This window comes from Patiria miniata, unplaced genomic scaffold (assembly GCF_015706575.1).
Source record: "Patiria miniata isolate m_02_andy unplaced genomic scaffold, ASM1570657v1 HiC_scaffold_19, whole genome shotgun sequence".
Taxonomy (NCBI): Eukaryota; Metazoa; Echinodermata; class Asteroidea; order Valvatida; family Asterinidae; genus Patiria; species Patiria miniata.
In genome coordinates this window covers 11,359,576-11,374,244 of record NW_024037057.1, presented here as the reverse complement: position 1 = coordinate 11,374,244, position 14,669 = coordinate 11,359,576, and the positions used below count along the sequence as shown (strand labels likewise).

At 39.8% G+C, this 14,669-nt stretch overlaps 1 protein-coding gene across 1 annotated transcript in view; it reads left to right on the top strand.

Moving 5' to 3' along the window:
• Nucleotides 1-12,447, top strand: part of LOC119725418 — a 31,928-nt gene extending 19,481 nt beyond the window's left edge. Inside the window, exons 2-14 of the mRNA XM_038196823.1 lie at nucleotides 1,136-1,401; nucleotides 1,673-1,856; nucleotides 2,121-2,223; nucleotides 2,874-3,134; nucleotides 3,270-3,390; nucleotides 3,671-3,848; nucleotides 4,213-4,312; nucleotides 5,227-5,484; nucleotides 7,535-7,648; nucleotides 7,999-8,256; nucleotides 9,349-9,516; nucleotides 10,222-11,586; nucleotides 12,323-12,447. Coding sequence (XP_038052751.1) covers nucleotides 1,166-1,401; nucleotides 1,673-1,856; nucleotides 2,121-2,223; nucleotides 2,874-3,134; nucleotides 3,270-3,390; nucleotides 3,671-3,848; nucleotides 4,213-4,312; nucleotides 5,227-5,484; nucleotides 7,535-7,648; nucleotides 7,999-8,256; nucleotides 9,349-9,516; nucleotides 10,222-11,586; nucleotides 12,323-12,447 — 3,471 coding nt within the window. The 5' untranslated portion in view covers nucleotides 1,136-1,165. The remainder of the gene's footprint in view (nucleotides 1-1,135; nucleotides 1,402-1,672; nucleotides 1,857-2,120; nucleotides 2,224-2,873; nucleotides 3,135-3,269; nucleotides 3,391-3,670; nucleotides 3,849-4,212; nucleotides 4,313-5,226; nucleotides 5,485-7,534; nucleotides 7,649-7,998; nucleotides 8,257-9,348; nucleotides 9,517-10,221; nucleotides 11,587-12,322) is intronic.
• Nucleotides 12,448-14,669: the final 2,222 nt, after the last annotated feature.

The window sequence follows — 14,669 nt, the reverse complement described above, 5'->3', positions numbered from 1 at the left end:
AATTTTCTTTTCTTTTTTGAGACATTTTTATTGATTTTGTTATCTTGTTATTTACCAGATTTCTTTTTTATTGATGGATGTATTCTCTAAAGGAGTATGGAATAAATGTTTTCTTGAATTGAATTGAATTGAATTGAATTGAATACATCTTCTCATTCGTTTTCCACCTTGCTATAAACAAGTTTAGTCGTCACGTTTCATTGAATCGTGAAGGTAGATAGAGCTAGCTGGCAAGTTTTATTTCGTCTCGTGCGCACGAGGTCAAGAGAATTAAGCAAGGGCCAAACTATGCGCAAGCAGGCAAAATGTAGGCCTATCGAGGCTGATTTATTGCACCTTTAGGGCAATGTCAGACTGTCTTCGATCATGTATGTGCTCTCACTGCGTCCTTGGAAAATGGCTGGTGTGCAACAACAACTACACGATCGCAACGAAAACTACATAGGTCGCCTGATGGGTGCCGGAGGGTCTTAATGGTCTCCGATGAGCGCCAAAGTTTTCGAACATGCTCAAAACAATTGCAACACCTCTGCGCTCTGGCCAGGACGCCGTAATGACGCATCTCGGGCGCTGTGCGAGCGTGAATCGTGCAACCTTGACCTGGCATTGACGCAGCTTTGGCGCAAAGCAGAAAGTAACTCGACTACGATAAACTTGTCCAATACATTTGAAACTGGACTGCGGACTGACCGTTTTGTCGTGGTATTTATACAGCGCAAGTGACGTCACGTGAGCGTATTTTGGTTGGATAGAGAGCGCAACGTGAGCTACTAGTACGTATCAACAGCGAGCAGAGCGTAGTGTGAGCGCAGTGACAGCGCAGCGGCAGCGACTAGATCGAGTAATTGGGCTTGACAGAAGCGCATAGAGAGCGAGTTGAGCGCATCGTAAGCGCAGGATGAGCGCAGCATGAGCGCAGTGACAGCGCAGCGGCAGCGACTAGCGTAGCTTGAGCTGCTTTCTGGCCACTTGAGATCAAAATATTTTTGGTCGCCGTAAGGTCTCCTATGAGATCGCATAGTATTTAACATGCCCTTTAAGGGACGCGGGTTCCTATGATTGCAATACAACGCCCACATGTGGTCAATGTGCAGTCTTGCACTCTATAACAAACGTTTCCTTCATATTCGTTCAGTGAGAGTACTTCTTCCTAATTACTACCAAGATGCCGCAAAAGACAGTTCAGCATTTGGATGCATACATTAAGGCAACAGCCGTCGTGTACAATCACTCCAACACCAAACTCATCAGCAGGAAGACTAAAGTCAAACCAAGGAGGAAACAAGCTTTCCTGTCTGGACTGCATTTCAGAAAAACGTCTTCTGATGATTACTATGCAAAGAGGAGACCATTGAAACGATGGATTCGACGAGAATCGAGAGGCACTCACCAAAGTCAGAGGTAAACAGCAATGGCATTTACACAGTCATACATTGAAACAAATGGAAGCTTTATGAGAATTGTAACTTTATTTTGAAGGATTTGTTTGATGTTTGATTCTTTCCAAATATTTGTTTAAAAGCTTTTAAAAATTGTACAATTAAATGCAACACCTTTATTAGAATAATGTCAGTGACAATTGTAGTTTCAAAATTAATTCTTCGTTGATCTCGTTCTATTGTCTAATGATTTATTTCTAAAACTACACAGTGTTTTCCCCATATTTTCACAGTAATACCGAAGACGTAAAACAGAAACTGCATCTCTTTGTCCGGACTTCCCTTTCAAAAAAACCCAAGACACTTTACTTTGAACTCCATCCCGAGACATTGGCCTCATCTCTTAAGGAAACAATCCAGAAGAGAATCGGTGTTGAGGCACGATATCAGCGTCTGTACATCAGGAGAAACTTCCAGGTAGGTATACTTTAATATCAATACAGATAATTCCGATTTTCCAAATGGTAATATAAAACGTAAAAACGTAATATAAAACGTAAAATCGCACATTTTCATCTTTTAATCATTTTTTTTTAATTGATGATTCACACACGGTAAATACACAAACACACTAAAATACTAAAGGTTAAACGAACATAATTTCAATTCACAAATAACGAAAATCCACTGTGTTTCCCTATGATCGCTTAACTTATTTTCAAACATTATTCACTTTGGTAGCTGTGTGACCTACTCACACTTGAGGAAAATGGTGTCGGCAAGGATGAAATCATCTCTCTCCATCTTTCAGTAGATGGCCCAAATGATGACAGTGTAGCAAAAGGTAAACTACAAAATGTGGGAATAGAATTTTCATGTAAATAAACTGTATCTTTATTTGATATATTAACCCTAAAAGGGCCGGGGGGCGGAATCCGCCCCCCCCCCTCAACATTTTCCGTGATAGCCTCTAAAAAAAATTTTTTCACAACCCGAGCTGTTATGACTTTTTAGCCTCGAGCTTTGCGCATCTTTTGATACCAAAAACATAAAAATCGGACCACGGGTTGCCGCGTAGCGAAAAATTTTCCGCCGCTACGCGCCGTGAAAACTGAATTTTCGCATATACGTCGTGTACACAGAGCAGAATTGCCATTCGTACATATGAATAATTAATTAGCCATAATTACAAAACCCTTTGACCTATAGTCATGAAATTTCTTGGGTATGTCAAGGAAGAGTTGCTCTATGCATGTATTGAGTTTCAAAATTTTTCGTCACTCGATGGCCGAGATCTTAGGGGGGGGGGCGAATCCGCCCCCCCCCCGGCTGAGAGATGGTCAAAATAACCCGGCCCTTTTAGGGTTAATACAGAAGAAAGGTGATTTTTTTGTTTTAGCTTTAGGCAATAATATAATGTATTTACGTTGGTAACTTACACGGTGGTAAACTCATTTGAGAATGTGTCACTAAAGTTACCCATTATGTTGATAGACAAAGCCAACATTGAAGATGAGTACCTCAAGGACTTGTCGTCGAAAAGTGAATTATCATGGAAGGAACTAGCTGAACATCTAGGATATGCAGAAGCGGAAATTGCAGACATCCAATCCAGCAACGAAGGCAGCAATGAAGCTGGCCGTCACATGCTACTCACTTGGTGGGAAAAGACGGCAGATCGCGACGAAGCAGCTCAGAAGCTGAGACGAGCATTGGAGGCCATTGGGTTGACTGATTTGGCCCAAAATGTACCAGGTACGCTAGAAGTGAGGACCAATTATTTAAATCACACCTCACGCATTTGACAGCAAATAGACCATTAAAAAACCTGCTACTTTAAAAACAAAATTATAAATGATGTGATGCACTCTGTTTTCCTGCTTGTATTAGTAACGAATGAATCAAGAGACGAAGCAGCTAGACCCGTGCCAGACAGGCGTCATGATTCAGGAGTTGACGAGGAGAACAAAGAAAGCAAGGTGACATCAACCAAGGAAAAGACACAGAAAAGGTAAGACATTTTTGATCTAGACAAACCTCGACAAACCTCTAGACAAACCTCTAGACAAACTATTTGTACTGCACATTGTGTTGGAAAAAATACCTAGACATTACCTTTTGTTGTGTAGATAACTTAACTTTATTTTGGAAAACAATGTTTTCTCACTTCAACAATGGTGTGCAAATGGTTACAGTAATAGTCCATGATCTTTACCTTCATTACTATACTCTAATTGCCAATACAACCTATTAATAGTGCCTTAATAAGCAATACATTTTTTTTCTGACAGTTTCAGTTATGTGCAAGTCTTCATCCGGTGTAACCTGACACAAAAGCCCAGAACGCTTTGTTTCCAATTGGATCCAGAGACATCTGTCTGGTGCTTAAAACAGATATTAAACGAGATCATCAGTGTCCATCCTCAACAACAACGATTGTTCATCCGAAGAAACTCTCGCAACTTTGAGGTAAAAATGCCTCCACATTTTTCAACATTGCCATGTTGTAAAGTATCAATCAATATTTCAATTTAAAAGAGGCCGTGGATCAGAAGCAGCACTATCATTTGCGTACAGACGTTGCTCTGTTATCGGTACAATTATGTTGTTGCACTAAAGTTCAGGAAACAATAAATAAATGATTACTGGGGGAAATGGTTGCTTTGAACCAACCAATTTAATAGTCTAAATTAAAAAAATATCACCACTGAAAAAAAATTCCTTAATTATGTTTTAATCCTAACCACCAGACTTTCGTCTATAAAAAAAAAAACCTCCGTTTAAGAGAGTATTTTGTGAAGATCTTAAATTTAAACAAAATGATTTGTTTCAGCTTTGTAACTTGCTGACACTTTATGACTATGGAATACAACATGACGAGAATATCTCACTCCGCCTGTGTACTGATGGCCTACTGGGCGGTGGACCAAAAGGTAAAGTAAAATAATATATCTTGCGATGCCACATCCGCCTATCAAACTATATTCATGCTTGAGCACATACGTATTTGTGTCGCCTGGACGAAGTTTTGGGAGACACTAACTAGTCCTAAGTTCTGTATGACCCTACGGTCACACAGAATTTAGGACTCTATGTACGATAGAGTGTAAGTTAAGTTTGATTTGGATGAAACTTGGATGCAGTGACACTTGGGTGGGAAGACACAATTCTCCATCGGATTACTGAGGTCAAAGGTCATGTATTGGTCATTAGAGGTCATTGTTTATATATATTTCAAACTTTTATTGTCAACTAAATTTGATGGATTTTAATGTTACTTGGATGGAGTGATGTTCTGTTTGACATTTGGCGTGTGGGGTCCGAAAGTGACTAACAATCATAAGAACAACCCACGTAGCTGCCCATACATGTACTAACAGTCTCAACTTGATGCCAAGTTGTTCATGAGTGCATGTGTATGCTCAAAACAATATATCTATGTTTTAATCATTACAACCTTGACATTTTGCCTTAAGGCGTCCAACAGGTGACAGGTTTCAGGAAGATCCCCTGATTAACAAAAATACCAAGTTTTAGATTAATATAACGCCGCAAGTTGTACGTACAGAGTCTTAGTTCTTCACTCTTCTCATGTTATAACAGATGCTTCGTCATCTTTGTTTTCACATTATTGAAACTTCCTGGCTAGACTGACCTGTTATCCGGGTTCTAATTTGACTGACCATTTTCTGGAAATACAATGCCGTTTTGCCAGGTAGTCATTTTCACCCAGAAAGTGTCGGATTTTTACCCGAGAAATATGTCTAGTGTAAGCTACATTGTATTTCGGACTCTTCCCACGCATTTATGAATACAGTTTGGAGTAATATCCTTGTTGTTCTTGTAGCGGAAATATCAGAGCTGACTCTCTCCGATGTTGTTCGGAGGCTTGGTCACGATTGGAAGGAACTTGCAACACATCTTGGCTTCACATCCGCAGACATCTCAACCTTCGAGGCTGACAACCCAGGCAAAGTCTACTATCAGAAATTCCAGATGCTCGTAGCATGGCGACAAAGGCAGCCCACCATTGGAGGTCAGATGGACGTGTTGTGTGCAGCATTGACCAGGATCGACAGAACTGACATCGTCACGTTCCTTCAAGGTAAGTCTGATTAAGTGTTGTAACCATCAATGCGCAATGTTTTAATGAACCATACGTGTTGCATGATAAACAGAAGTGATTGAAAAATTTTAATTAAATTTCCATATGACTACTAAATGTACATATAACTGGTACATAAATTATGTTTTCCAACACAAAATGACAGTCAAGTGTGTAACTACATCAAACGCAGAAATCTGTATTTAGCGATTTTCAAATCCAGTCCATCGTGCGGTTCGTGCACTTTGCTTTTCGTTTATTGCAATCAAGTTCACATAGTATGAAACCTCAAGCTGTATGTACACAATGTTAATCACTGTTCACGCAACCAAACCCCCAAAAATTATATTTTATATTAAAAGAAAATATATATAGCGCCACAAATAATAATGACTGGAAAGCCAATTGCATAAACTATTTCGAAATAAAGAAAAAACTGAAATTGCTTAATCCGTTCAAAGAATATATCACCTTTGAAACACAATGACCCTAGAACCTCTTTCGTCCAAAAATGCGATTTTAAGAATCGTCGCAACAATTCATCACCGGTTTCACGAAGGGACGGGCATGTCAATTTCATTTTTTTCGATTTCGATTTTTTTCACTATTTTGCTTCCGCAATTTCAGACTTATGAGGCGTCGGATTTATGAAGCATAAAGTTGTTTTATTTCGACCAGGTCTGACACCTCATAAGTCCGAAGCTTCATAATTCCGACATCGGCAAAACGAGGTGTTAAATTTGTCGGACCTACGATGTGTCGGAGCTATGAGGCGTCGGACCAAGGAGGCGTCGGACTTATGAGGCGTCGGACCTGTGAGGCGTCGGACTTATGTGGTGGCCTGACCAGGCTGGGAGGGGGGCATTGGAAGATTGCAACATCATGACGATCTTAAAGCGAAATCGGGAAAGCTGATATAGAAGCGAAATCGGGACGGTAAAATTTGCAACGAGCAATAAACAAAACCACTGCTACTCACAGGCTAACGAGATGGGTAAACCGTACGAACAATTTTTAAAAAAAATCTAATTAACTCCTCAAGTTTATTTCATGAGCTCTACCCATTACTTTGTTCAACGATGTGAGATTCTTGTGCCTTCTTGAAGATTTTGAGATGCTGGATACTCCACTAGAGGAGTGCACAATAACAGAAATGTATTTGTTCTATTTTTTGGTGAAGGGCTGGGGGAGGGGCGTGAATCCCCCCAGTATCGTACAGTACAAAAGTGTATCTGATAACGGCGTATGTAATGTCCTGAGGAGGGACAATGGGGAAAATAATGTTCTCGGTGTTGTCCCTTAAAATTAAAGAAAAAAGCACTTAAACAACTGGATGCAAGGTGTTTTTTTTTAGCAACGCGCAACAGCATTTTAAGACGGGAAATAAATACCAGAAATAAAATGGACCAAACTTCGAAATGAACATGCAGCTTGATTACCCATTTTGAATTTTGTTGGAGAAATAACTACTACAGGTCAAAAATATTACTTTTACGGACATAACAATTTATCTGTCCATGTAAACCTACAAAAAATAAAGGTGCGCATGACGCAACTTTTGCCCCACGAGCTGAAAAATGGCGCCGCCCATGGAAGAACGCGCGTCTGTACGCACTGCCGATTTAGTCTGTTTTATTCCAATGGGGAAAATACGTTGAAAAAGAAGGGCGTTATTAATTAATGTGGAAATGTGACATTTTCCTTTTCACGAAAGGACTGGCATCTTAACTAAATAATGTTGGCTTTTTAACCACTATACTGGGTTCAAATCAACGTTTACCTATCAAAGAATTACGTCAAGGTTTTCTCATTGCATACCGTTGTTGCAAAGTAGTAGTTTTTGCAGTTTTATAAACGGAAAAACTTCTCTTGCGATTATCTCATAAACGGTTTTTCTTCAAAGTTAAAAATCTTTTCTTTAAAAGTAAAAAACAAAACAAAATTAAACAAAGTTTTTTTGGAGGCCCGTCTTAAAAAAACGGATTAATAAATCATATTGTTTGCCTAGCCAGGGTTGTTAATGAAGATATTGTGTACTACAATTTACTAGGACGTCATAAGAAATCAAGGCAGCCCGTTGGCACTCAGCCTGCTGATGATGCTGGTACTTCCACCAGGCCGTCTACTAGCCATGGCGTTGGCGTATCAGACGACACCTCAAGTTGTACGTACCGAGCAGTAACTCTTCACTTTTACTCATATATTTTGTCCTATTTGTTTTCACAATCTTAAATCTTCCTAGTTAGACTGACCCGTAGTCCGTCCCAATTGGCGTAACACTTTTCCGGGTCAAAAAAGACACTTTTCCAGTTCAAAATGACACTTTTTTCTCTTTAAAAAATAACGTTTTGCCAGCTCAGAGCTTTTTGACCCAGAAAATATCGATTTTTAGCCGAGAAAAAAAAAAAAGGCTAATTTGGAATCCGGGTAAACCTGACATGAGAAATGCATCAACTTTTTCTTCCAACGCATTTTTGAGGATAATTTGAAGTAATATCCTTTTTGATCTTGTAGCGGAAATATCAGAACCGACTCTCTCCGATGTCGCTCGGAGGCTTGGTCACGATTGGAAGCGACTTGCAACACATCTTGGCTTGACATACACAGACATATTGACCTTCGTGGCCGACAACCCAGGCAATGTCTACGATCAGAAATTCCAGATGCTCGTAGCATGGCGACGACGGCAACCCACCATTGGAGGTCAGATGGACATGTTGTGTGCAGCATTGACCAAGATCGACAGAAATGACATCGTCATGTCCCTTCAAGGTAAGTCTGGTTTGCGTTCATCAACCATGATTGCTTAAAGCACGAATTAATTAACGTACGTTCTGATTAACGTAGGAACTGATTGAAAATTATAATTCAATTTCCGTAGGACTACGAAATGTACTCGTAACAAGCGTATGAAAATCAAGTTTTTTTCATCAAAATGGCAGTCAAGTGTGTCTGTATTAAACGATTTTTCAAATCCAGTCCATCGAGCAGTTTGTGCAGTTTTGGTTTCATCTTCGTTTATTGCAATCATGTTCACATAGTATGACACCTCAAGTTACTTGTTAAAAGAAATTGAACATCACTGTTTACTTTTTCTAGTTTATTGTTTTAACTGTTCCTTTTGTAGCAGTTTATTTGTGTCCTTTGCATGATATTGACATTTTCCCTCATTATATAGTTGTGTGATTGTCAATATTGTATATTTTACCTTCGTTTTCTCGTTGCGTCCATCAAAATCTGTAACTGTTTACTTGTATGCCTTTATATTTGTCGAACTGATAGAAAAGTAATTAATATACACAAATATTTGAATTCACTACAACAAAAATGTTGTCTGATTTCAATGCACTTTTGTTTTTGACATTGTGAGAAAAAAGAAGAAGGCATTTTTGGATGTTCCAAGACGCATTGACTTGATCTTTGATGAAGAAAAACGTAAATAGATCGTGATAGAAAGTTTGTAAGAGGTATTATCCATGGTTTTCGTTGAACTCGTTTTTTTTTCTCCTATAACGATTGTCTAACTTGTATGATTCATTTTTACGGAAAACTATGATTATTTTTCTATTTTGGCAGTGTGTTTCCTCGAATAAGGCTTTCATTTTGTTTGTTTTTCAAAATCCATGAGATCCTCATACTCCACTCCCCCCCCCCCCGAATTGCTAAAAAGTAGTCCAAAGGTCACAACAAACTGTGATTGTTTCGCAAACCTCTCAAAATAGCATGTATAGTACTGTTCAACTTTTATTATCATCTAAATTCCAGCTTAATAGATTAACGCTGTTTTCAGAAGATTGGCTTCTAAAATGATAAAATTTGCCTGCGCTAAATGTTGCATTTTCTGAAAATTCTGATTCGTTTCAGGTCCTACTGGTGGATTTGCACCCCGTACTGATCAGACAAATATCCAGCAGCTTGTTATGGAGTACAACAAGGATACAACAAGCACCATCCCTGCACATCCCTTGGATCCTTCCAGGACTTTGGATATTGACCAGTTTTCTGAACTAGAGCTCACTCAGAAAGTAGAAGGTAATGAGACGACACAGGAACCCATTGATTTACCGGAGGGGAAACGGAATTTAGATAAACCTAGAACAAAGCCCCTATATTCGTGTGAAGGTATGCTTGACGTTTTAGTAACAAAGCTCAGGGTCCTTCTTTCAGGAAGGGCGGGATTTGGCAAGTCTACTCTTTTATTGAGAGTTGCAAATGCGAGCACTGATCCAAAATCCGTGATGGCAAAGTTCAAACTTGTGTTCCCATTAAAGTTGAGCCAAATGCAAAAGACAAGCTGCGTCCTTGAAGCCATACGCGACCAGATTTTACCTGACATTGAGAAGGCAGTTTTGAAGAAAGTTATTAATGATAACGAAGCGGATACAGCTTTCCTATTGGACGGATTGGATGAGATTCCATCCCATGTTCTCAATTCTCCGGCCCCGGAAGGTGGCTATGGGATCAAGGACATCTTGTATAACAAGGTGTTGAGACGCAGTACTGTCTTAGTATCAACTCGGCCACACATGATTGACTTTGCTACCAAGGAATACCCGCACTACACCCGATTAAAAACTCTTGGTTTCACACTCGACACTGCAAAGAAATACATAACATCCTACTTTGCTACAAAAGGTGACGCCAAAAATGGTGAGTTATTAATTTCACATGTGACATCCAGCTCATTGATGCGCACACTGACCCATATTCCAATCCTTGTACTCTTTATGTGCATAGTTTGGGATAACCTGTCAAAATTGCCTGATCAATTAACGGCACTTTACACACAGTTTGCTGATGTTCTGGTCAGTCGCCGTTGCAATGAAGGCGAGGATCAGGTGGCACTGATGAAATCAATCGTGCGTGGACTGGGACCAGTCGCTCTTACTGGCTTGCTAGACCCCAAGGGGGAAAGGCTGGTGTTCTCCTCAGAGGAATTTGAAGAGAAGGCCCTGGAGGATGGGTGTCGATTTGGTTTCCTTCAACAAGAAAGTTTCACGAGTGGCTTGAAGAAGATGAAGGTAGTATCTTTCGTACACAAGTCTATGCAAGAATACTTCGCAGCATACTACTTTGCCAATTTGCATCACGCAAACGAAGATGAGTTTCATGAGAAGTTGCAGCAGATCAATCCAGGCAATGTCCATGCAATGGAATATCTGCTTCGGTTTGCATGCGGTATATCATCAGGGTCTCTGGCTACTGCGCTCATCCTCGAGCACGTACAAAAACAACGTAGCAAGGCAGAATTCTTTCCCGAGATTAAACTGCAGCAACTGACGCACCTGTGTTTATTGGAGTCTGGTTGTGGCAAACTGGCTGATAAGCTAGACCGACCAACTAAAGCGAAATGTGATAGTCAGGAGGATCTGTTAGCAATGCGCTATTACTTGCAGTGTCTCCGTCAGCCACTAGTAGAACTTAAAGACTTAACTGTCCGCTGCATATCGCATGAAGAATTGGCGCCGTTGAGGGGAATTGATAGCCTACTGCATGATGACACAAAGGTACGCATTGATTTATGGATCATCGGTAGATTGTATGAATGCCTGAAGCTGCTGGGTGAGATACTACCGATTGATAACATCAGGTCAATCAGGAGATTTCGGGTGTATGTCGAGTACACCGTGGGGGACAAACCAGACGAGGAGATGCAGACAGCCGTAGTGGTGGACGAGAGGCTTCGTGATCAAATAGAGCTGACACTGGACATTGGTGAGAAATTTCACGTTGATGAACGTGTGTTAGGATCCCTGTCTCGTGTATGCAAGCAGATCATTAAGGAAGTCAGGCTGCGGCGGAGAACGTATGATGACGTCATTAGACTAGCGAATGCACTGGCTGGTTGTGATAGGTTGAATCGCGTAGATGTGTCCCATACCAACCTTCACGGCCATCTGGCTGGTCTAGCCCCTCTTGTTCCTCCATCCCTGGTGTCATTGACATTACGCTCATGTGGACTGAATGATGATGACGTCCCTGACCTGATCAGCATCCTCCCTGCCGGGCATGGTTTGAGGTGGCTTGATGTTGGTGACAATGCATTCAGTGTGGTTGGAGTGCAGACTCTTACTGCTCATCTCAGGAATATGCCTAAACTAGGCAAGTTTTTGCTTAAATACAAAGGTCACGATGCAGAGCGTGTCAAGCAGCTGGTCAAGCAAAATCTTCCAAATGTCAAATTATTTAATTAAATGATACAAACAAATAAAATTAACTTTTTGATTTTCGTACCAGTTACATCACCAACATTGCCAATTGGGCCTTTGGACTATTTCGCTCGAATCTCCAAATTAGTATTGTTGCCGTCATCATTACATGTCGTCATCATCATTATGTTTCTATGTAAATCACCACGTTGGGAAGTATAAAAAGACACAAATTCCGTTAAGTATACAATGAGATAGGCGCGGATCCCGGGGGTGGAGGTTGAAATCCCCTCCCTGCTCTAACACACAAACAGAAAAATATAACAATTATAGTCAAATAATTACAAATACATGTATGTCTTCCTATCTGCAAAAATCGGACATAAAAAAATGTGAAGGGCATGACCCCCCCCCCCGCAAATATACCTGGATCCGCCCCTGTTGAGTATTACAAGCTAACATTAAGTGAAGTACATCGCGTATTAGACATTTTTTCACCGGATTTGGCGTAATATTTAATGTATTGGTGTTAAGTACGATGGAACACTCACAAAAAATAGAGAGCTAAAAATACCGAAACAAAATTAAAGAGGAATGATAAAATACGTATGTCATCCAAGATTGACTGTAAGCTTAGTAACTTGGTTCATGGTCTGCCTCTGTCCTCTTGTACCTTGTTCATATCCCAGGACTTCGTGAATTCACGCCCCTTGCCTTCCACCTCAGCATGTCTACGAACGTAGCTTGGCATTACAGTGCTTGCTTGCCTCTACACAATCGGTACCCGGTTCACATCTTTGCAAATGTGGAATGATTCATCCTTATAGTGCTACGTACTTCCCTTTCCTTTTATCTTCTCCAGGGTTCGAATCCAACCATGGCTACTTTGTTGATTTCCTTGGATGCTCGTTTTGCTCAATCTTTCTATATCCGCTTGACCCCTTTTTGTTTCTTGTCTGTTTTGGCGAGGTTCATATCCAACTAGGGTTTCTTTGAGGCTTATTGACTCTGAATCGTGGCTGTTTGTATTAGATGTGTTGTCTGGACACTTGAGGTGGTGGCCGAGTACTCCCATTGCACAACCATTCGGTTCGATTCCCGTCAAGGGCAAATGCCACAGCTGCACCACGTGGTTTCTGCCAAGAACTGTTCTTTCTCATCCCTTTCTTGCTTCTTAGACTTGAATTTCCTTCCTTAGACTTGAACATTCCTGAACACATCCAAGGCAACCACATGAAAAATTCATAGAACGAAGATTTCAACATTTTGTGGCTTAATTCCAAAAAATATGTTAAATGCCAGCGTCCAGCTTGACAACTTGTCATCTGCCTTTCTCGGTCAGACCTTCAATTGTGCTGCCGTCATAATAGTGACTCACACGGCCGCGCAGCTCTGTGCAAGTGAAACAAAATAAAATATATTACGTAAATATCCACTACATGTATTGGGAAAAACAGTTTTCAGAGATTAATCTATGCTCCGCCTGAAAGAATAATTAATCACTTGAAACAAGAAGAGTTTTCTTGAGCTCTCAATGTGCCATGTCATGTGACGTGTCATGTGACATGCATGTACAGAACTTAATATGAATGTGTATGTAGTCTGTTAACCTGTTTTATGAAACGTTTTCTAGATTAAATATTATCCTGTTTTATTTGTTGACTGTTCATTCTTACTAATACGATGTCAAAATGTATCAATTCCATTGTCTCGAAAATCAGTTTGACAACTGGCAATGAATTTGACATTCTAAATAATTTCTGGTGCATTAAATCTTACCAACGTACAATATGGTACTATTTTGCAACATTATCGCTTTTTCAGTTTGTTTCTCATTTTACCTCATGTCAGCAGTACATTAATCGTAAATTTACAAACGTCCGGAATCCATGTTAGGCCAAAAAAAAGTACTCGGTCTCTGGTCAGCGCGCACGTTGATTTTAACCATGCGCGTCAACCTTTTTTCCCCTCAAATTAACACGGAAGCTACAACAGCGCCCTCTATTGCCGCACCTCCTCAGATTTTTGTACCAAGGAACACCAAGGAATGGGGAAATTGCACCAAGGCAAATGATAAAGGGCACCAAGGCAAAGTATGAAGGACACCAATGTATAATGAGGACACAAAAAAGCAAAATAGTACCCACCTTGTCTGTAAAATTCAAGCTTAAAAAAAAAAAAAAAAAAAAAACCGTGTCGCTGCTTCAATTCCGTAGCTTCGGTCTGACCAGAGACCGATTATTTGTTTTGGCCTTATCTGTGATTCGTTACGAATCTCAGTTTACTGTGAATTCGTAACGAATCTACAGTAAACTCTAGATTCCTACTATAATACCTCTAATAATCTACACATTTAATAATAGTGTGATATCGCAAAGATAGTTTATGTAAGAAAATTGTACACTATGTATATTTAATGTATATATCAGCTAATGCAAAGTTATAGTCGAAAGTATTTTCATGGATTCCAGAGCAAGGTTTGTTTTTGTAACTGTTTCTTTTGTATTTGAATCAAAAAATGAAACCAAGGTTTCCACAACTTTTGTGTGAGACGCTCCACTAATCTAACTGTCCGTTTTGGTAATCATTCGAATGTCTGTGCGTCCTGGATTCATTTATTGCACGCTTCTTTTTTTAGAGTTTGATGTAAATCATTAATATAAAATGAAGTTTTTTCCAAATTGTCTGCTATTCATTCTGACCTGGATACATGTAGTTAATGATGCAAGGTCATAATCTCTTCCATGTTACTTTTGCAAAGTCTATGCCTACAACTTTTGGTTGAATTTAACAGAAATTCTTTTACCTAAACAATTGGTTATAGAACAACCCAATTTTGGGTCGTTGCAGTTTTCACCCTTTCTTTAGTAAAACTAAACCAGACAATTTTTCATAGTATTTCTAATCACTTGTTGATTTCCAGGATTTGACATCTTGTTTTTGGTTTATGTTTACCTGCAAGAAAAAAACCACAAATGTCTGGCTTCAGTGAAAGTAAAACACTAGCAAATAGGCAATACATATTTACATATCAAA